This window comes from Cavia porcellus, unplaced genomic scaffold (genome assembly GCF_034190915.1).
Source record: "Cavia porcellus strain 051 isolate PalLab524CR breed Dunkin Hartley unplaced genomic scaffold, mCavPor4.1 scaffold_15, whole genome shotgun sequence".
In the NCBI taxonomy this organism is placed as follows: Eukaryota; Metazoa; Chordata; class Mammalia; order Rodentia; family Caviidae; genus Cavia; species Cavia porcellus.
The window spans coordinates 75181406-75204971 of NW_026947498.1; the positions used below are offsets into that span (position 1 = coordinate 75181406).

Below are 23566 nucleotides of genomic sequence, written 5' to 3' on the forward strand. Positions count from 1 at the left end.
CCCTGCCAGTGTCACCCTGAAGCCATGTGGTCGGCCTCTAACTGTGCTGTCTCTCCCCTGCCACTCCTTGGCTGCAGAACTCTCTGGCGGGGCAGTTGCTGGCACATATTGATCAACTCTCAGGTTTATTTTATTGATGATTCAGAAAGACAAGTGGGCAGCATTATGGAAAGTGTCTGCATGTGATTCACTAGCCCTTCACTTTACACTGCTTTTACAAGACTTTCCCCACAGCAAGATAGTGCATGGGGGTGGGTATGCACTGCAGAGGGAAAGAGGGAGGACTTTTACTTTTAACCTGCACGCACCTGGAACGCTGAAGACAGTGACCTTCCTACACTGGTTAAGACTCAAGCTGTGCCCTAAAGTCACACAGAGAGATCCCAGCAGGGGAGACAAAAGGACAACAGCGAATGTTAATGTAACATGCACCATGAGCCAGGCATTAAGCAGTTAGTGTACAACACATGGTATGACCTTCATCTTCACGGCAGCGCTGTCAAAGAGGCACTGCTAGCCATGACCCCACCACAGAGGAAAAAACTGAGGCATGGGGACGTTAGAAATCAGGGACAGCCGGATGAGAAGGAGCGTCAGTATTCAGACCATGCAGTCGAGTCGGCTCCTGTGGCCAGAGTCAGCTTGGGAAGCCAGCAGTCTCATTGTGTGGAACGTCCTGCGAAATTATCAGCCATGTCGTGGGCTGGCTGGAAATCCACAGCCATGTGCTCCGTGGTGCTCTGAGCCTTGCCCCATGACTTAGCCACCTCCTTACTTCTCTTCCCCTATAAGCTGAGCACCTCAGGAGCAAGGGGTCACGATGCTCACCCTCCCCAGCACACAGTAGGCACGTGGTTTCCACTGCAGGTCCCACCTCCAGTCAGATGTGCTCCGGTGGTGGCTGGCCCACCCCTGTAAGGGGGCTGAACTGTCAGTCTTTTCCGTTCCCCAGCCACAGGATGGGCTCAGGAGCACCTATGTGACTCTGGGAGGCCCAATGAGAATCTCACTGGGATTTAAGGGAGGGGCCTACCAAGAAAGAGGTGCCTTGTGCCATTAGTGAGGTTGGGAGGGAATGAAGTGAGCCTGCAGCTGTTGGGGTTCCCACATGCTGAGTGCCTGCCTGAGGATGAAGCCGAGAAAGAGGACATCAGAGGCGAAGCCTAACAGGACAGGGCTGGACAAAGTTCTCCTGACAGCACTGGAGGTCCCAGGTCCTGTGCCTGAGGCTGGCTTCTCCCTGGATTTTCCACTTGCACAGCCAGGAAATCCCTTTATGTGCAAGTTAGCTTTATAGGCATTTCTATTCAGTAGAACACTAGTGGACAGAAATATGCAGCAAATGCTCGAACTTATTTATTTATTTGCTTAACTTACTTTTGGAACTGAAGATTGAACCCAGGGCCTCGGCACTGAGCTACACCCCCAGCCCTTTATTTTTTATTTTGAGATATCTCACTAACTCACTCCATTTCCCAGGCTGGGCTTTAACTTCTGCCTCAGCTTCCCCACAGCATGTGCGCGCCACCATGCAGGCCTAGAAGGTGACGCTTTTCTAGAAAACTTTCAAAACACTTTCAGCTCACTGTTGCCACACACCAGGGAGCGAGAGTAGCACAGTTCCCACTTCTGCGATGAGGAAGCTGTGCTGGCCGGCTGGCCAGCACCTCACCGGCTCCCCTTGTCCTCTGCTATGCTTTCATAAGGAGGCAGCCACCTGTGCTTAGCCTTTGAAGTGGACGTGTTTCCCTCTGTCCTCTGTCTCTGGCCCACACGAATGCTGCAGCCGAGTCTGCCCCAGTCTCACTCTGCTTGGAACAGTGTGGAGTTGATGGCTGCAGCAGTTTCTCCTCTGATCCCTCGGGTGCCCTATGAACCTGGGGCAGACAGAGCACGAACCCGCCACTCATGCCCTGCACCCCTCCTGGGCCAAGTTGCAAGTGGTTTGTGGAGGTGCAGTCCTGCCTGGCCCCAGGGACAGGCGTCTTCCACGTCGTCTTTGCAGGTATTGCTGAGCCCCCATCCCTACCATCTGCTTTCTGAGTTCCTTGAGCCTCTCTCCTTCTGGGCAGGTTGTGGGATTCATACAAAATTAAGCAGAGGTTCCATTTCATCTCACTCTGGGATCCAGTTCCAACCTGCTGCTGCTGCTGGCTCTGTCTCCTCACACTCCCCACAGTCCTCCTGCGGTGGTGGATGGTGCATCTTGGTCACGGCCCAAGATGTGGATGTCAGCAAGTGAAGCCTGAGGGCCCCACAAGCCATGTGTGGCTCATTGTAGTGCCTCGCTGGGCTGTCCCATGGGCAAAACTCAGTGTCTTGTGTCCTACCCCCAGGCCTGAAGCTTCCGTACAGTGTGGGAGGGGCACCAGAGCACCCTCTGTCTCTCATTTCCTTGAATACTGCTGAAGCTGCTGGGCACTGCCCCAGATGAGAGGACACTGCAGTGAAAGACGCTCAGCTACTGACCCCAGGCCGCAAGGACTCCCCAGCTCTGGCCACTTGCCTCTCTTCCTTCTCTGACAGCTGCTAACTCCTCCCTGGGCACTGTCTTATCTGACTGCCTCTTTCAAAGGGTCTGGCTCATGCTGGCTGTTTTTGAAAGAAACACCTAAGTGTGGTAACACCAAAGATAAACATTACCTGTAAGCCTGGCACTGTGCTGTACTGGAGGTGATCTTCAGGACACCCCTGCAAGGTGGATACTGTGATGATCCCCATTTCACAGAGAAGTCAGGTGAGAGCAGAAGACTGGCTTTAGCTATCTCAGTGTCCCTTGAAGAGAAAGCCACTCAAGACTGAAACTACAGCCTGAGGCTGGCAGTGAGGAAGGGAAGAGGCAGAGAAGAGGGAAGCAGCACCACAGTGGATGGGAAAGGAACAGTGCTCAAAATAGACAGAGGCTGCCCCTGGCCTCACTCGTGGCCAGGGCTACCCAACACGGTTCACCGAGTCAGGCCTCCAGAGGAGGCTGACATTACTGGGCCACGGGAGCTGAGCCTGTGTCCTTTGTTGGCAGCAGGCAGAGCCACATGTGGGATCTGACTCCTCGTGGCTGCAGAGCCCAACAGTGGCCAACAGATTTTTCTGCCTAAATGTAGCTGGACACCAAGGGCAGACTACTGTAAGCAGGCCGAGCACTTTCCTGCAGTGGGACTCAGCAGTGACAGGCTGCAGCAGGGGGAGCCATCTGACACCCTCCATTTTAAACTGGGGCTGGAGGTGTGGCATTTCTTTAACTGTGAGAGGCCTCCTGGGGCAGAACAAACAACAGGACACAGATGGAGACAGTGCTCTATGGTCCCTCCTTCCCCAGACATTGCTGAACAGTGGACCCCACAGAGGACTGTTCCCATGGGGACACTTGGCCCAGGGCTAGGGCATATTCAGATGTGGTGTTTTGTGGGGCTGAAAGCCTGCTCTGACTCTGAGGTGGAGACTGGGAGCTGTGTGCCCCTCATCTATAAGGTGAGGTCACAGCTCCTGGAGGTGCTCCTGTGACGAGGGACATGGAAGAAATCTAGTCAAAGCTTGCTGACATGAGGGCGAGGGTCAGGCGTCTGGAAGAGTCACAGTCCACCACTTCCAGAGAAGGTAGTGCTTCCGCAGTCATTGGTACTCATAAGGGAAGCAGCAGCGAGAGCTGCCATCACTCAGGGCATAGTCCTGGGCACTTGGCCTCATCACACTCATGTGCACAACCCACTTCATGGATGGGGAAATGGAGGTGTTTGGTTTCTGGGGTTGCACCTAACACACAGAGCCGCTTTTGTCTGACTGTCCTATGCCACTTTGGTCACAACCCTAGATAGTCTTCGCTATGATCACCAGTGCTTTACAGAGGAGAAGGTACCCAGGGAGGCTGAGCCTCAGTCCAGAGCCCCAGGGCTGGGAGCAGCTGAGCTGGGATTGAAGCCCAGGTCACTTGAGTCTGGGACCTGTGCCATTCCCCCTTCTGCACATCCCTGCCTGTCCATGGGCATCTCTGCGGAGTCTATAGCAGCAGGCATGCCCACTACCACTGCCTTCTCAGAGGCTACTCTGCTCAGATGTCTCGCCGGCCCTCAGGAGGTGGGACTCTAGACCTGGAGAGGTGAGATACAAGACCCTGAGGCCCACAGCTAGGTGGCTGGTGGGGGCAGAGTGACAATCTGGGATGTCATTATTTTTCCAGTTTACAGATGTGAAAACTAAGTCCTGTTTTCCACATAATGCTTCTAAACTGCCTGAGCTCAGCCTATGGACAAAGTGTCAGTGACAGTAGGCACTAGATTTTAGCTTGCTCTCTTGACCAGAGGGAGCACACTGCAGACACCAGGAGATGCTGAGCACCCAGGGTGCAGGCACGCGTGACCCTAGACTGTGTGTGGCCTAGCGTGCAGCCTCTGCAGGGATGGGCAGTGCAGGAGGGAGGCAGATTTCTTCAGGGCAGGTGTTGCCTGCCCTCTCGGCTGTGGTCTATACTTGGCGCAGGACCTGCACCCTGCTTGTTGGAAGAATCGTGTTTGCCTCTTACTGAGCATTGCAGTCCCACACCAAGTACAGAGCAGTAGGTGCTGTCCTCACTGCTCCAGGCAGCCTTTGCACAGCAACAGCACTGAGGAGAGTTGGGCAGAGCCAGGCATTTTGGGTTTGTGTAGGGACCACTTCCTCAACCTGGCCAGGATGCGAATTCGTGGCAGGTGAGAGTGTGGATAGGAACCTGTATGCTGAGCACCCATGCCTGAGCTGGACTGGCTTCTCCTCTCTTTCCTTAACAGATGCCCACCCTTGGGTCCCTTCCAGGGAAGTCCCAGGAACTGAAAGCTCTCTCTCTGGAATTTCAGGTTATTTTGGCAATTGCAAGAAACCCCCACTCCCATCCTAGGGAAGGACAAACAAGGACATGTGTCACTCTACCTGTCACAGCTCACTCAGCCTATGTGCCCAATAGCCCCCGACTGTCCCCAGAGCCCCACAGTCCCTGACCAGAGCCTGGAATAGGGGACACCTGCAGTTTGGTGGCAGGACTTGCATGGACAGTAGAGTTGGCTGCAGTCTGTGTTGCACACCCAAGCCCAGACGAGGGAGCTACTGGCAGAGACAGTGACTGGGACACTGGATGCCTAAATGGGACCGCTGGGGGCTGAGCTGGGAAAATGGGAATCCTTTCCCCACCCCGGGCATAGATGCAGGAATGGCATGGCTTCACTTGAGTCCTCTCCACTTACCCTTTTGTTTATGCCCTGAGGACCGGATGTTTGTGGTTCCCAGGATAAGGAAGCCCCCACATCCCATGGTGCTGTGAGGTGCCCTTCAGGCTGACGTGGTCCTTAACTCAGCTCTCTAGGTGGCTTGGGTCAGACTTTTACCCTTGGTGAGGCTCTGCTTCCTGCTGTCTCTGAAGGGGCTGACACTCAGCTAAAACACACTGGAAAGATGACTCTGACACTAAGTCACTTCTGAGATCTGCCTGCTAGTAAGTGTTAAGAATATGGCCCTGGGGCCACCCCAAACAGTAGCTTCCAGGGCTGAAGCCCCAGGTTTAAGTATCTCACACTTACCTTCCACAGGTGAGGTCCTGAGACGCTGGCAGATGGCTTCAGTGTCCCCATATGTCTCCTTGATCTTGACCACTGCCTCTGTGCCCCTCAGCTCCATGAGGGAGCGGAGCTCCTCCATTGTGCACCCAAAGTCGCCCCCATGGCTCGACTCATTTCTTTGGTTTTTGGAGTAAAAGTCACTGTTGGTCATATCACCCATGTTTGCTGGAACCTTTGCTTGGGGTGGGCCTGAGGGGCAGCACCCACACTGCTGGGCGATGGCGTGTGTGGTGTCCTTGGCACACCCTCACTGGATGGCTGCAGCTCCTGGTGGCCCACTGCCAGTCCCAGGGGGAGGCGGTGGCTGAGGTGGACTGGCAACAGTGGTGGTGAGCTCCCAGGGATGTCCCCGAGTATGTGGTAAGGTCCAGGGGCCAGAAGGGCTCAAGGCTGCAGACCCAGGAGTCTCCATTCAGTGAGGCCCATGCTGCTCCCCAAAGCTGGCATCTACATGGTCAGAGGCGGTGGCTCCTGTGGGGACAAACACAGCATGGGTTATAGGGTCAGGTACTGGAGGCATCATGAAATGAGTGCTCAGGAATATCTAGGGTCCAGGTGTGCACATACCAGCCCAGGTGACATGAACCTCATTCACACCTACTCATAGCACATGTCCTGCTGTATATTCACAACACCTCACCTCACTGTAAATCTGGAGTTACCAGCACTCACCTGGGCCCCCAGAAGTTTACTACCCTGAGGCACAGCCTGGGGTACCTTGACAGTACATCAGCTCTCTAATTTTTCCCATTCTGTGTAACATGCTAACTTCCAAATACACTCCTCAGGTGTCCACACACCTCCAGCACACACAGATCAAGTGCTGTGTGACACCCCATCCAGCCCACAGCCCCACTTCATACCACTGTGCCAGGCACCCCCTTCCCACCAGCATATCCAGTAGCATTTGTGGGCATGTAACCTTTGCCCACACCCCCTTTCCTCAAAAACACCATCATGCACAGTACAAATGTCCCAAGTCCACAAAATCTGGGACATGTCTCCTATTCCAGGTATGCATCCTGGGCCCCATGGTGGTTTTTTCACCCACGACACCTCCACACTCTACATCCCTCCCACTGGGACCCCATAAGAGTAGAGGTGGAAAAGCCCCGTATCGTCACTCTCCGCCCACAGCCACAGCATCCAAGGCCCTCACACTGGCCAGAGGGGCCAGCTGCACACATTGACGAGTATGCCTTTGACCCAGAGGTTGATCCCCATTGCAGACTGGGCTCTTGGTGCCCTCACCTGGGACGTCAGAGACCAGCACCATAGAAAGCAGCTGACTGTCCAGCCAGAGCATAGAAGGAGGGCTCACAGGCTGCTCCCTGCCCGCCAGCCACTGCACAGCAGTGCAGCATCTGAGGGACTGCCAAGAGAGAATTTAATCCACCTGGACACCCAACACCAGGGGCCAAGAGCTCTGTGAGCGTTGGGTGACAAAGGGCCTCTGCTGAGCTCCTCAGCAGCTGGCACGGAGACCAGCCCCACCCAGAAGTCACGGACAGCAAGGGTAGGAGATGGGAGAAGCTCACCCAGGCCAGCCCCTGCTGCCAGGTCTCTCCTTTGCCTTCCACGCATTTCAGAGCTGAAGACGTTCAAGGTTAGTTTCATTCTCTCTATGCGGAGCCTCCAAACCACACAGCAAGAAAGCAGAAAAGCCAGATCAGGACAGTCCCTGGCTCCCAGCCCAGCTCTTTCCCCTCCTCTCTCCTCCAGTGCTGAGCAGTGGGTGAGCTGTCCTAGGCAATGGTTAAAAACCCAGGATACGGAACCAGAGAGATTGGGGTTCAAATCTAAACTATGCTACAACCTGGCTGCCCCACCCTGGGTGTGCAGCTCCAGTTTTGGAGTTTTTGTCCCTTCATATATAAAATGGAGTAAGTGTTACTCCCCTCTGTCACCTGGCTACTTGCTAATTTACTGGATTGGTGATTGGCTACTTGCTAATTTACTGGATTGGTGATGCATGTTCAAATGCACTGTATTTCTGCCTGAAGTGCTGGGCTTCCCAGCCATGGGTTGTGGTGTTACAGCCTTAAGAGAGACCCAGCATGCCTTGCAGAGGGGTGCTTTGCTCAGGACACAGGAAGGTTTCCGCCTTTCCTTTTTACATTGGGACCAATAGAGATCTCTCAGAGTAGAACACAATGCCTTCAGAGGAGACGCGGATACTAGATAAATTGCCTGCATGCATGGTGTTTCCATCCTCATCCTTGCAGGTTTGTTCATGCTGCCACGTGCCAGCCCAGAGCTCAAGAGATTTGACTCTAACTAGGAGCAAGTGAGGTGAGACCAAGCCTGCCCTCCACTTCTGAAGCACAAATGATGTGTCAGGCTGTGCATACGGTGTCATCCATCAGTGGCTGGGGCAGAGCTCAGTGGTAGAGCACCTGCTTCACACGTGCAAAGCCCTGGATTCCATCCTCAGCAGACAGAGGTTAGGGGGAGGAAGAAAGAGAATGAAAAGGAGCCGGAGGAGAAGGAGGAGGAAAGGGGCAAACTATTTCTACGGTGTCATCCTTCAGGAGACAAATTCTGTGCAGGCAAAATGTTTGTATGTTTTGTGTGCTGCTCTGACTAGGAAAGTTCCCAGCTTCTAGTAGGTGTCCAATCAATAGCTGCTAAAGGAATGAACAAAAAGCAAACAATATCTTATTGAGTACACAGGTCCTGTGAGGTGGATCCTCTAATTGTACGCATTTTACAAGCAAACAGAATAAAGCTCTTAAGAATGGAGACTTTTTGCACAAGGGTCCATAGCATGGAGGCATCAGCAAGTGGGGACCTTTTTACCCTAAGACTTTGGACCCTTGTCAACCACCTCATAAGAAAGGGCTGACTCAATGGCCCACTCTTAGTATCAACTTCACAGATGAGTTACTTCCTATAAAAACTTAGAACCAAGCCCAGCACATGGTAAGTACTCAGTGATTATTGTGATTATCATCAATCCACACAACCACTGAATGCGATAGATAATCTTGTTATTTCCATAGAACTCATGTGCAAACCAGTACTAAGAAAGATGAACTCATTGCCCAAGGTCACGTGGCCCAGAAGTCATGGATCTGGGACCTGAAAGCAGGCAGTCTGAGTTGAGAGACATACTCCTTCCTAGTCAGGATGCCTGAGGCCTACTCTGGCAAATCTTCCTCAGTGGCTTCTTATGAGGCTTAACTGAATTGCCTTATATGAACTGGAGGGCTTTGCAAAGGGCCTTTTCAAATTCAAGGTGCTGTTTTGTATCTGTCCCCCAGCTACCTGCAGCCCAGGTTAAAGGCCCTGGTAATTGTGTGTCTGATGGCAGAAGCTATGAGAATTACCAGCAGCAATTTATATCTGTGATCACAGTAGTAGGCATGAATTAATGGGCTACTGTCAATATTAATGACTATTGTATTAAGATGAACAGTAATCTTCAACCTCATATTCACCCATCCATGAATCTATCCACCCATCCATAAGTCCATCTATCCATCCATCCATCCATCTACCCATCCACGCATTCACCAACATACTTACATGCTAATTCAACTGTCAAAGCATCCACTCCTGATGCATCTACTCATCCATACATCTATCCACTCATGCATCTGTCTGTCCATCCATCCACCCATCTGTGCACCAATCTCCTGCTGACTCACTTACCTATACACTCATCCATCTACCCATCTACTCAATGATTTATGTTTTGGGAACCTACTTGGTGTCAGGAAAACATGGTCCTGACCTCTAGGGGCTAACAGTGATGAAAAAAGACAAATTAGTGATTTCCATGGCTTGACAGATTTGCCACAGTGAGGAGTCCCAGGTCTTTTAAAGGTCTTTCCTTTTAAATCTGACTAGGGAATACTTTTTCCCCTGCAGGTTAAGACATGAATAAGTCAAAAGATGCAACAGGAAGAGACAGAAACATACACCTTTGGTAAAGGCTGGGAGAGACACAGTGAAAGTTGCAGAAAGGGGCTGATGGGAGCAAGTGTGAACCTAGGATAGCAAGTTGGTTAGAACTCAGAGCTCCACCCTGCAAGTAACTCATCTCATGTCTCTACCCCCAATGATGCTGCTAAATCCCTGCCCCACATTTCAAGAGCACATGTGTGAGGTCACCTCTGTTCTGGGAGTCTTGGTTTTCCTCTAAGTTGTTAATTCACTGACCAGAAAAATTGCTCAATTCAAAAATGTGAGTTCAACAAGCACAGAAGCACTAATAATGTAATGCAACTGCACTGACAGTGTGACCAGACTCAGCTTCCCAAAGCCTACAGCCCTGCCACATCCCTGCTCAGAAGCCTCTCTATGCCCTGTGCTATAAACTCCAAGCAGTGACAGCACTGTCCTCCTCAGTCTCAGGCTCCATTCCTGGAAATGTCCCTTGCCATGCTGCTTGTGTAGATTCTCCTGTCTCCCAGACGCCTCCTTTATGCCACTGTAGCCACTTCGCACTTCATTGTTCAGGCCTGCTTAACTCTGATCCTTTGCCCAAGGGTCTGAGAGCATCACATGGCTGGTAGCTGTGTCTGCTTTGTGCATGTGGCAGTGCCAGGCATCTGGAAGGCAATCAATAAATGTTCAGTGGGTAAATGCCTATCTGAGTCAGCCTTAGGTCTGTATAAGAAGTATGACTTTAGGTCGGTCCTCAGATGACCTCAGTTGCTTCTGCAAAATGCACAAGCAATTCCTGTCCTGCCTACCTTATGGGCTTGCTGGAAGTCGGGAACGATGCGTCAGTAGTCATGGCTTTGTCTCTGAGATACTTCTGCCCTGCACACCCCAGTCCCCTCCCCTTAAGGGGCAGGGGTGGGAGGCCACAGCTGGGTCAGGCAGCGGTCTCCTCAAGCCCTGGCTCACTGGACTCTGATGTTCTAGCTGCCTCATCACACACCAGCCATTCCACAGCTGAGGGATGAAATGAGCTGTGTGACCTTGGAGAGGGCTCCTGAACTTGCTGAGCCTCATCCTCAAGGTGGCCTATTTGTCCTCAGGCTTCTGTGAAGTCCCTGTGAGACCTAACCCGGCGCAGACACTCTACCACAATGGCTTCTTGGAGTCCTCCCTGCCACCCAGGTCATCAGGAGGGCATGCAGCCAGTCCTGGGCCCGGAGAGGCTGAGCAATACACTAAGGGCCACACAGCCAGTAGAGGCCATGGCCTAATAAGAGCGGCCTCCTAGCTCCACCCATCACTCGAATCAAGCTCCTTCCTCTCTGGGCCTCAGTTTTCTCATGTGGCCAGTGAGGGGACTGGAGCAGTGCTGTCTGGGACCCCTTCAGTCTCTGAAGTGCCAAGACCTTTAGAATCCAGAAAGCACCTCATCCTTTTGTTTTGATTGCTTTTATACTATTTTGATTTGTATTAACCTATTGTGTGTGAAGGTACGGACAATTATTTTGAAAGAAACAAAAGACATTGCAGTCACTGTTGATTTCCTGTTGTCTTGTTCTGAAATCCTGTGTTATTTGCATTGTTTTTTTATTTGCATTGTTTTGCCTTGCTCTGCTTTGTTTTGTTTTGTTCTTTTTAAAATAAAATAAAAAACACTAAAAATAAAAAAAAAATTGACTTCCTGCCTTTCAGCTTCATCTTATTAGCATTTAAATGACTGCACTGTTACATTTCAGTGACTCAAGAATAGGTTAGGACTCTTAACAAAAAGTCCTTGCCAGGAAGGATACTGGCTGGCTAAAGAATGGGCAATATATTTTTTTGGAGTTAACAAAGATACAAACAAACAAACAAACAAACAAAACCCCAAACCAATAGCTTTTCAGATCCTAACTGAAAGATGGTAGCTGGGGCAGTTGCAAATGAATTATGTGTTAAAAATAATTTTTGGATGCTGCATCCTTCTGGTTTAAAATGTGCTGAATTTAAATGCCACCTGAATATGTATTTTTGAAGCCACCATTTCCTTTGAATCATCCACGGTAGCAGCAGGGACTGCTGTGGGAACACAGGTCCAATTTGAGGCCTGCTTGGCCAGTCCCTGGCGGGGCACCTTGGGCAGGGCTTTGCACCTCTTTGGGCCTCAGTCTTCTTATCCCCCAAAGAGGGGCATGATGTCAGTCAACCTCACAGAGTTTCTTCTTTAGGGCTCATTGAGCTAGAGGTTAGCGCAGTTACTGACCATGAGGAAGCACTTGTTACCTGGGGACGCTGGTGACTTGCTTACTCTGTTTAGCTGCAGCCAGGGCAGACCCTTTCTGGCAGCACAGTCTCTAAACAGAACTCAGATCTGGGTTGCTGCAGCCCAGGGACAGCTCCTAGCAGACAGTGGGGAGGCTTAGTTATGGGCGCACACACAACGCCATGTGTGCCTCTGCTCTGGTCTGCATGGATTAACTCTTGTTCCTGTGGGCTAGGACATTTCTTTTCTCTCCTGGACTCTGCCGGTTTTGGTGCCTAGAAGTTACCTTCCTCAGGGAGCCCAGGAAACAGGTAAAGCGAGCCAGGCATCAGGGACAGAGGGATAGCAGTTCCTCCCTCGTCCTCAGCCAGAGCTCTCTGCATGCATTTGTGAGCTGCGAGAGGGGCTGATGGATGGGGCGGGGGTGGGTGCGTGGGGCTGTGTGAGCCTGAGCGAACTGGGCCAAGCACCCTGACTCAGAAGGCACATGAAAATGCTGGCGCTGGGGGGATATGTAAATCACTGCATGCGGGTGCTTAGCATGTCTGAAGATGTGCTTGGTGTGACTCGGAAGGGCAAGGTCACCATGCAGGCCACTGGAGCACATCAGCATGTGCGTGTTTGCACGTGTGTGCATGTATGTACATCAAAGCCAATGATGGCAACCCCAGCTCCCCTGTATTCTCATGGTTGCAGGCGAAGAGGAAGGCACTGAAAATGAAAACCTTGGAAACAAATTCAGTGCTATTTTTAGACAACTCTTATTCTGCTACCCAGAAAAGGAAAAAATTTAGAAATCCCACACAACAGTCTTTCAACAGCCTCAATGGAACAGATGCCAGAAGCGGTGGTCGGGAATGGAGAGTCAGGGACCCGGGCTTCTTGTGTGGCTTCTCACATGTAGGGCCAGCACCCTCCACTGCCCGCTGTACTCCTGGGGCTGCCAGTGCCGCACATACACATTCACCTACCAGCTCATCCACCCACTCACCCACCCGTCACTCATCCTTCCACCTTCTTGCTAACTAGTAACGCTGTGGGGGAGCATCTCAGACCCTGTACTGGGCACTGTGTTACAAGGATGCTCTCTGCCGCCTGCGTTCTGTTCTCTCCACCACCAGAAGCCCCACATGATGCTGAGGTCAGGATCCACAGACGGAGCTGTGTAGCTCAGTCCAAATTTGGGAGAACAGAACCACAATGGCTCCTGCCTGGCAGCCAGATCCTCTGGGTTCTGAACTTGTTTTGACCATTACCATCACCAGAAACTGCATATCCAATGCCTTCCATGAGCTGAGTCTACTTTATAGAGAGGTCGTAAGTGGCCCAAGTCACACGGGCAGGACTCAACGTAGTTTAAATATGTCAGTTCCAGTCCGGTCTCCGTCCTGAGTCCCTTTGTCTTTTCTGTCTCACAGCATGAGTCTCAGTGTCTCCTTTTCTGCCTCAGTTTCCTCTTCTTTGAGGTGAGGCTGGGAAAGGGCAGACACTCAGTCTGAAAGCACACTCTCAAGGACTCATCCCTGCTCCAGTGCTGACTTTGCAGGGACATAGCTCTCCGGACTTTCTGGCTGCCACCTTGTTGCCACCAGGCAGAGACGTCCTTGTGTAGGTCCTATCCTGCTTTGTTGGAGGCAGGAGCAGTGCCTTCCTCTGGAGACACAGCTGGTTAGAATCCATGGCTGCCTTTGACACCCACTCAGGCTCCACAGCAGTGCCTGCCCCTGAGATCTTTGCCTTTTGTGTGTTCCAGGTTTAGGGCTTGTCCTCTAAAAATCCTTGCCAGTTTCTGAGGAAGCTGAAGTTGTAAAACAGCTAGAGAATGGTGAGGAAGCCAGGCGAGGCAGCGATGCCGGGGAGGCTTAGCTTTGGGCCATAAGGGCGGCACCTGTGGCATGGGCTGGGGTGGGCAGTTGATCTGGACACTGACCTGTGATTTCAGCCGAATGCTGCAGCTACTGCTTAGCTACACTGTCACCCAACAGCCGCACTAAGCTTCTCAAGGTCCCCTGTGCAGTCTTAGTTGTTTTCTACCCCAAGTGGCTGTAATGACACTGCTCCCTTCTGCCTTCATCGCTCACTGTGTCTAAGCTCCTGCTCTGTCCTCGCAGACTCCAAGCAGAGATGCAAAGGAAGGACAAAACCTTATAAGAGCAACACTGTCACTGTCCTTGCTGTGTGCCTAGCACCCTTGCATGCACCCACCCACTGTTCTATTGAGTCCTTCACAGCAATGGCATGATGCAGGGACTGCTGGCACCCTTATGTAGAGAAGACAGACAGTGTAGTAACTGGCTGAGGTCCCACAGTGAGTGGCACCGAGTTGCCCCTCTCTTATATACTCTCCGGAGCAATCCCTGGCTTACCTGCACCCCTCTCTCTGGCACGCCAGGCTCCTTCTTTCTGGTTTTTACAGTACAGAACAAAGCACAGCCCTCTCCTTGGGCCAGCATTCTACCCTAGCCATGTCACAGCTGGGTGCTGGGGGGTGACTCCTCAGGCCTCACCTCTGGCCTTGGAAGGCTGGGGCCCAGGGAGCTGTCACAGAGGACAAAGTGTTGATGGATGAACAGAGGTGGATGCCAGTGGGATTGGGTGGCTGAGTTCAGGGAACCTGATAATGCAGAACTTTTCTACCCCTGCTGGCTGACCAGCAGAGGCCAAAGGGAGAGCTGTCCACGTGGTCATAGTACTGGAAGATAACATCCCTGGGAGGACAAAGAAGCTGGACAGGGAGCCCGCTGCATGAGGAGCTGTCCTGAGGCCACTGTGCTGATCAGGGAGGCAGGGGTGGGCTTTAAGTGTGCCAGGCTACAGAGCTGTGCACCCATTGTGGTTCTGACATGGTGTCCTGAGAGCTTTCCGGGACAGCAATACTGGCACTGGAACTTAGGGTTGGGGAGGTCATGGTCAAAGTTCCCCAAAATCTGCCGATATGAGTGTCAGTGGGCACTGAGCCTTCTCTGTGAGTTCCTGAGCAGGGTGGGGAGCTGACTCCTGATATTTGATCTTGATGCTCAACCCTTGGTTCTCAAGCATTAAAAACCCCAGTGGGAAAATCTGGCATGGGGATACTTCAAAAGGCCCTCAGGGTTACTCAAGTGCATGGACGGACATAGGATTCACTTTGGTCTATCTTGTACCCTCTACCACCAGTGTTGAAACTCCAGTAGTGATTTGCTTGTGTGTTGCACAGGTCTTTTCCTCTGACTTTGCTAGGGCCGTGAACAATATTCATTTAGGCATTGACATTTCAGTCTGACTGACTGTATCAAGCTCTGCTCCCACGGTCTGGTGGGTAGAATTTATCCATGCTGGTGAGGGAGGCACCTGAGACTGCTTTTGAACAGCTGAGTCCTAAGAGGTCCACACCAGAGATGCAGAAGACTAAGGCTTATGGGAAAGCCCGAGACTGCAGAGAGCAGGAAATCTAACTACACGCAGAGAGGGATAACTAGGCAGAAAGTAGTACTGCTGGAATCAAAGGACTGAAGGAATCTAGATGATTCAGGAACCAGCAGAGACATGTACATGTGCCCAAGTGAGGTGTCTTTCAGCCTGTGTTTCTCACCAAGGGGCCAGTCACTGTTACGTCCTACTAATGCGAGCAGAAGGACTCTTATTTGGTGACTGTGCACTCACTGCCTTCTAGCCTGAGCCTGGATTATCTTTGCACAGCCTCCTTGGTGGACAACCGAGATCTCCATGATACTTCGACTTGTCCTCAGACTAAAAGAGGTGACTCCACCCTCAGGAAGCCTAAGGAGAAGCAGGGATCTGGGGAGAATAGGCTGACACTCATACCTGCACTTGTGCTCACTCCCTGTCTCCTTTCCTGACTCTTCTCATAGGTGTGTCCAGATTCTCAGAACAGGGCTACTCAAAGAGGTACCGTGTGGAGCCAGAGGCATCACCAGAGGCCACTCAGTCGCTGGTCCTTAGCCTACTCTGTGAGGGTGAGTGTCCATCTGGCAGTGAGGGCCAGGACCTTAGACCAGCGGTAGCCCCAATCTGGTGGATGTTTTAGGCTCAAGTTCTTGTATTCAACACTGTCCTAGTTCTGACTTAAAAAGCTCCTGATTGCCTGTCCCTCGTCATGCAAATGCCACTTGCTGATGAGCCAGGTTCCTGGGCCTCAGGGATGACAATGGCTTGGCCCTTTTCAGTCTTCACATCCTCGTCCACAGAGGCTGTCCCCTCCCTCCCTTCTCCCTCCCTTTCCCTTCTCCTGGGGCTCATCCGGCTGCACTTGTTCAGGCTTCTGTGATTCTGTTTCAGGCCAATTCTAGGCTTTTCTCATGCTTCCGCCTCTGCCCATAGACAGTACCACTTCTCCAGGGCAATACTGCCCACCTGGCATCAATTGCAGCCCTTGTGGGTGGCTCTTGCTTGGCCTTTCTGATATGACCTCTACTTGTGCTCCAGCCCCAGCCTACCATAGCTGCTGAGGTCCTTCTGAAGGTGCTACAGGCCCTCAGTCTGGACCGCTGTCCATATCCTTCTGTGACCCCTGTGCTCTTCCACGATCTGAGGTACCTCCTTTCCCTTGGCTCCTCCCTTGTCCAGGCAGGTGTCCAGACCCAGAGAGCCCTGTATAAGGGTTCTGCTCCCTCCTTCTCCTCCTCCCCTGGGCTGATCTTGGCCCAGGCTCCTCCTTCACTGTCCCTGGTCAGGTTATAGCCTCACACTCTAGGCTGAGGGTGATCACCATTCAGAGTGGCTTCTATGTGTCAGGAGCTGTGCTATGTCTGAACACATCCTGTGAACGCCACTAGGTAGGCAGTTATTACTTTACAGTTGAGGAAATAGGCTGGGCAGCTGACACAGCTGCTGAGTGGGAGGTCCAGGGAGGAACTGTGGCTTACCACCAAGACCACCACCCTATAGCACCTTTTGAATTGGTGTGTATTGCTCTCTTGATTAAAAACAGGTTCCCTGATGCCTATTTGGAGAAACAGGCTCATAACTATGGCCTCTAGGGCCTTGCCCAATTAACCCCATCTCAACCTCCCTGGCCTCTGGTTTAATGGAGCTCCCTGCCCTTCTCTGAACCACAACACATCCCCTGACTCCCACCTCCTGTGGCCATGCACCCATTCCAAAATGGTCCACCTTGCTTTTCTATTAAGCAAAACCTTACCCTCTGAGACTCAGCCCCAGTGCCAACTTCTCTGTGACATTCTAATTCCCCTGCTCCAAATTTCAACCTCCTTCCCCCCATCAGCCTGTGGAGTAGGGTTCACTCCTTGACTTCATATCCTACCTTCTGTCTTAGGATACATTTGGCCAGCTTTCCTCTCCCATGCAACCAGGGACTCCCCAGGACCAGAGCCTTTACTCTGCTGATGCTGCATGATGGAGAAAGCCGCAGGCTGCTGTAAGGTCAACAGCAGCATCTCAGGGTAGAGCCTGCACTTCAGAGGAAGGTGGCAGCCAGATGGCAGGAATAGCTCATGCCCAACATACCTTGACCCAGGGCCAACGTCTACATTCTGGCCTCCTGGCTGTCAAATCAGGAAATGTGTATCCAGACCGTAGGGAGGATCTGCCACTGAGATCCCATTTCATAGACCAGCAAAGGGAGGCTTCACAAGCTGAAGAAGGCCCAGGTCACTAATGACTGAAAGGCCAGCAGCTGCCAAAGCCTTGCTCTGAACCACATACTACACACGGGGTGCCCAGGCAGAGGACGTACCAAAGCCCCAGAGTGGTGTGGGGAGGTCAGGTCAGAACTTCCTAGTGCTGGTCACACAGAGAGCTTGTCCTGTGGCTCATTCTGTTCTGCATCTCTACCCTCCCTCCAGTCCTGGGGTTAGGCCCAGGACACTCAGAATCTGCCAGCCTCAGTGCAGGCGGGATTTGTGAGGACACCTCCTATCTCCAGCTCTTCTTTCTCTTGGCTGCCTTGGTCCCAGAGCTGCCCCAGCGGCAGCCCTAGCCCCCTTCTCAGGCCTGCAATCACGTGCCCTGTGAGTCTGTGGTCCTCTCTGGCTCCTGCATGCTGTCAAGTGACCATTCCAGCCCAAGTGTGACTGAGGGAGACCAGGCCATCTCTGTGGCCTTTCTCCTGACTTGGTATGGTTGTTGCTGGCCACTACAGAGATGAACAGAATCCACTCAGCACCTTGAACAGATGGTGCCACTTCTAAAAATAACACCGCACCACGCTCCCCAGTGCAGCCAAGTGCCCACGACAGAAGGGGGTGGGGCTGAGGGTGGGGGCTGCTCACACTCTCACCAGCCATCTGCACAGGGACAGATGCAAATGCAGCCTCCCTTGGGACACCGGCCAGGCGACACCAGGCTTGCTAGAGCTGTGCGGAGCCACAGGCTTCCTGCTCAGGCTCAAAGACCTCAGAATGAGTCACCAAGAGCTGTGGCTGTGGACAGCAGGGCTCACCTGTATTCCTACCCTGAGGACTCCCTAGTCCCTCCCCACTGCCATGCACTTCCTCGACCCGAAAAGTCCTCTCTTCTTTCCCTGGAAGTTACCTTCTAGTCCATCTCTGGCTCTCTAGATCTGCAATCTCCACTACTATCCCCTCTTAGGAATTTCTCTTTCCCTATAGGCTATGGTTCTTTAACCATTTTCCATTTCACTCACACCTTACTAAGGCTAGAACTCCTGGGTTTGAGGCTTGGGGTCGGGGATCTCAGAACACTTGCCCTGCCAAGTCACCGCAGGTGCAGCTCGTCAGCTCTGTGGACTCAGTTGTCACATCTGTCAAGTGGAGGCAATAATGGGCCAGGGCACAGGGCTCAACCCGCAGCCCCGCTACTGAAAGATGCACAGTAAACTGGAAAGATGGTGATTTGTATAAGGGAAAATCAGGCCTGAGGTGCAAGGCTCTCGTCCATGGCCATGGAGCAGGTGTAGACAGAGCTGGGCTCAGGTTCCAAACCTGGCAGTGGTGTCCCTGTCTGAAGCTACCCACTGCCCTCTACTTCTAGGTGCTCCAGGGTGCATTCCCTTCACCCTTGGGCAGGGTTCTATGAGTGCCAGCCTCTTCTCCAGCCGTGGGAGACTGGACTGGCAGACCTAAGCACTCCCAAAGACAGCCCCTCCTCATTTCTTGCCAAGGGTTAGCCCTGAGCCTCTGTCTTGAGCTCTGGCCCAGCCCCTCCACCTTCTTAGAGTTCAAGTCTTACCCATATTTCTCAGCCATAACATTTAAAAACTCTAAAGCCACAGCCCCAGGATACCCCGAACCCGGACTCTGAGATTATTCACTCCCAGCACTCTCCTCCCCAGGCCCTGCTCCCCCTATGCTTCTAACCCCTAAGTTGCATCTTCCTCTAAAGCCCTGAGCCTGAATCTCTGGCTGGAACTCTTTTGGGGTCTTGTTTAGGAATTGTGGCCAGTTTTGTTTCTTTAGGGTCAGAGCCTAGTATGACTGGTGCTGGGCTCTGGGGCTCAGCTGTGTGCTTTACTAGTGGGTGACTCAGACCGTGAAAATGTCAGGCCACTAAGTCCTGGGCTATGTCCAGGAACCCCCTCTCGAGAGTGAAGGATACCCAAAGAGTGGATATTTGCGAAGCTCAGAAGAGGCCCTGGTGCTCCAAACTCATTTGAATCTGGAGACTAGAAAGGAGGTCAAAATCCCCGCAGTGCTCTAACTCGCCCACCTGAGCCTTCATGCCGCCTTGACAGGGCACATTGATGTTAGTGGCTTCAAAAATCTTTAGGTTGAGCTGGGGTTTTCTTCTTGCTAATGGTTTTGTTGTTTTAAAGTTACTGGGCGCTTTTTGATTTACTCTCAGCCCTGCACAGAATATCACAGCTCCTCCTTCTCCACTGAAGAGTTGCATCCTTGGTGCATGCAGAGCCAGGCAGGTAAGCGCACAGTTCTGTAGCAGGCATGCAAACAGAGGTATGAACTGGTGCATGCTGGGTAGGATGAAGGCAAGTGTGCATCATCTGTGTCCATGTGTGGATGCAGATGCATATGGAGTATACTAGGATGTCTGTGACTGCATACAATCTTGCCCAAGTCGGGTAGATGTTGGGATATGCTGAAAGTGTATTGTTGAAATAAGACTCTAGACTCATGTGTATGTGTGTGTATGCATGTGTATGCACACAAAGAGGGTATGGAGACACTAGGGATTCCAGGAAAGGTTTTAGTTGCTGGAAAAAGGTCCCAGTTTCCCAGTCAGAGGTTGAGGGGTGGACAGAAAAGAACACAAGGCAGATGCCTCATCTTTTCTTCCATGTCTTCAGCATGGTTCTCTGGCCCTGGGACCCTCAGACTTTCAACTGACAACTTTAGCTCTCAGGGCATTTGCCATCAAGGTTTACCCTGAACAAAATGCCAGCAACACCAAGTGGCACAAAATGCTTTTCAGTTTGGTCTCAAAAGAATCCATTCATTATTTACATTCACATGTAAGAAACTAAGGCCAGAGAGATTCCAGGGCCTGCAGTGAGCCCTTCAGAAGGTGAGCTGTCCAGGGCTGACCTTGGAGGCTCCTGATCACACACAGGATGCAATTAGACTGGGCAGACTGTGCTGGCAAGGAGGCCCACTGTTAGCTGCCCCTGCACCTTCCCTCTTTGGGCCTCAGTTTCCCTGTTGGCACACTAAGGCACCTTTACAGGCTGACTTGGGTTAGGTCTTTTGACTTTGGAGTGGAGCTCAGGGCAGGGCATCTCTGGGGAGCACCACTCCATCCTCCACTCTGATGGACACATATGTGCCCTTAGATAAGCCAGAGCTGTCTTCTGGACACTGAACCATATCTGCGGGAAGAGTTTTTTCATTGTAATAATGAGAAACTCCACTCAGAGCTGCCCTTGGATACCTGGACACCTTATGCCTTTTCTTCCTCTGCCTGGTGGACCTCTGCTCAGCCTCTAGAGCCTTCTTAGTGAGCACTCTGCTGGCTCCACTCTTCAGGGAGAGTCAGCTGATCTTTCTCCATGGGGCTTTAGCATTTGTGACCTTGAAGGTTCATCCACTTTGGGTCCCCAGCAGGTCTCATGGGCACATTTGGCTCCAAAGGCCACAGGAAAAGTGGCAGTGGAAACCTAAGGCTTGACCCCAGAAGTGAGAAGAAAACAAGACTGTCTGGGTCTCAGACTCATCCAGTTTCCTCACAAATGCGTGTGTTTCAATACAAAGGTAGAGAGCAGCATGGCCTACCTCCCAGGTGTCCAGCCCGGCCTCCAGAGAGGACCACACTATGCTCACACAGCAAGGAGAAGGTACTTCTTAAGGGATGCCTCTGGGATTGTTTGGGTCTGAGGCTCCCCCAGAGGCCCAGATGGAAAGGCTTGGTCCCTTCAGTGCTGCTGGGAGGTGATGGAACCCTAACCTGGGGTGTTCTAGCGGGAGGCTGGGTTGCTGGGGGGTATCCCTGAAGGGACAGTGGGGCTTCAGCCTTTCCACTGCGTTTGCTTCCAGCCCTTGGATGCCTGTTTTCACTCCAACACGTGCTCCTGCCATGATGTACTACACAGGCCACAGCAACTGCGCCAAACCTCCACCAAAATTGTCCCAGACATTACAGTAGAGGCCAAAGTGTTAAAGGCATCTGGGTGGCAGTCACAGAGATAAACACAATCCTAAGAGCAGCTAAGTTTTCTTGCTGCCAAGGCTGCCCCTGGCCCTGCCTTTTCCCACGTGGGCACCCACAATGGCTCCTGAGGCAGCTGCTCCTACCTTCTTCATTTTAGATAAGAGGAAACTAAGGTTCAGGGAGGTCGAGTTACTGGCCAAGGCTACGCAGCCAGGGAGTGGCATGGCCAGGATTTGCACCAGGGTGAATCTTGTGGTGGTGCTCTTGACCTTGGTGTGGTTCACAGTGGCACTCATGGGGCTGCCCTGGCAGAGGACACCAGTAGGCAGAATGTGGGGTTCTTGGATAGCAGAGAACCCGGTGCAGGGATGCCTCCCCTTTGGCACCTTCTAAGGAATCCCCCGGGATTCTCTTCAGACAGCTGACAGCTGCAAGGCTGGACCCTGAGCAGGGGCTCCAGTTGAGCTGGGGGCTGGGAATAAGGGACGGCAAGCAGATTGCAACCCCTTGCTATGTTTGGAAGAAGTCAAGAATGAAATTCTGGAGCTGGCAGCCTGGACACATCCCCTGCTGCTCCATCAGCCCCTAGCCAGTGGGCTAGCAACTACCCAGCATGGTGCTGGCTGTGAGTGATAGGCTGTGGGAAGGGAGAGACACCAGCCTGGCTGCCCAGTGTCCTTGTCATGTTATAAATGCGGATTGCTACTTGTAGGGGCTCTTTGCAGGCCAGCCCCTCTCCTGCTCTGTGGTAATGGGAATGAGGGACCCTTTCTTCACATGAGGGACCAAGGCTCCGAGCGATGCGCTTGACACAGTGAGAGGCCAGCAAGGTGCCTGGGAGGTAAGGGCAGCAGAACAGGCTCTCCTGTACCCGGCACTGAATCTTGCTCCTTCCATCACCTGCCTGCTCTGCTATTCCAGGTTGCCGGAAGCACCCAGGGGTCTCCTTGTTCCAGCCCCACCCCAAAGACAGAGACTGAAAGCCCACAGAGAGATCTTGGATACATTTTGGGAGTTTTCTAGATGAGGCAGATGTAGGAGAGGCGAAGGAATAACTAGGTCTGTCAGTAGGGTGCTCAGCCTCCCGAACACCAGTGAATTTCTGTGGTTCCCTGCTTGCCTCTTTTAGTTTGGCAAACTTGTGCAGTGGGCCCAGTGCAGGCAGGACCTGTGTATGAGGACATGCAGGGGAGGACCTGTCCCTGGTCTCTCCTCAGACAGCGGTGCACTGCTGGGCACAATGCCTGCATGGGCGACAGTGGTAGAACTCACGACAAACAGATGTACAGAACACACTCCACGCACTGAGCCATGTATTAATTACCAAATGGGAGCTACCTCACTTGGGAGCACACACACACCTCCATGAGGCAGGTAATCGCCTCATCCTCACTCTACAGGTAACAAAACCGCAGTAAAAGGGCTACCTCGCTTGCCCAAGTTCGTCTGGCAGATAGATCACAGCAGAGCTATAAAGGCCCAAGAAAGTCTTCACAGAGTGAAGGAAACAAAACGCAGACATGCCCTTGCAGGGTGGATCTGCAGCCCCGAGTGCAGAGCATTCTGGGAGCTCCAGGGGGCTGCATCAGCCACCCTCGCGACCAGGGAATTCTTTGTGCTTTGGCAAACTTAGACTGAAATGTGGAAGCTGGCAACAGTGACAGTGTAACCATGAGTAGCAAGAGGGGCTCAGGTTTCTCTCTCTGAACCTGACCACATGTTTTACCTATAAAAATATCTTGGGCCCACCCTGAGGAATTGAGTTCTGGGACAGTTCTGGGGGACTGGCCAGGCATGTGAGGAGGAACAGAGCATGACAGCAGGGTCCCTGCTGCCTCACACCTCCACAGGGCTATGCTGGACCTCCTGACACCCAGTCCTCCCAATGGGGCCTCAGTTGCCAAGCAACCCTGCGGGCTCTCCCGTACCCCAGCTCAGGCCCAGGTGAGGCTGCGGATGTGGAATAACAGCAGCTGCAAGACCCAGAGGGCCCCTGTGGTCATTCTGCAGATGGGGACTGAAAACGGGAGCAGGAGCGTGAGTGAAACAGTGAGTTATGGAGGAGGCCAGGTCAACTCCAGTGAAGAGAACCCAATAGAAGTACAGACAGGCAGAGCCTGTGTGTGAGGTCCTGGCCGTCCTTCACTCTCCAAATAGCAATGTGAGGCACCCACATTGCCTCTGCACCTGTTCCACAGATGGGAAAGCTGAGGCTCAGAAACATTGAGCCCCTATTGAGGAGCGCTGGTCGGGAAGCAGCAGAGGTCAGAACCAACCCAGGCAGGGTGACTCTGATGTCTGCCAGCTTTACCTGGCCTTACCAGACCTCCAA

General features: G+C 52.4%; 1 protein-coding gene across 16 annotated transcripts in view; it reads right to left on the minus strand.

Moving 5' to 3' along the window:
- Atp2b2 (ATPase plasma membrane Ca2+ transporting 2) overlaps nucleotides 1-23566 on the minus strand; it is a 364580-nt gene that overhangs the window by 104118 nt on the left and 236896 nt on the right. For 15 of the 16 annotated variants that reach the window (XM_063225260.1, XM_063225261.1, XM_063225266.1 and 12 more), the window contains exon 2: nucleotides 5544-6053. In XM_063225260.1, the coding sequence (XP_063081330.1) occupies nucleotides 5544-5742 (199 nt within the window). In that variant the 5' untranslated portion in view covers nucleotides 5743-6053. Of the gene's footprint in view, nucleotides 1-5543; nucleotides 6054-7120; nucleotides 7222-23566 lie in introns of those variants that run through there. The other variant, XM_063225259.1, reaches the window with a different exon arrangement.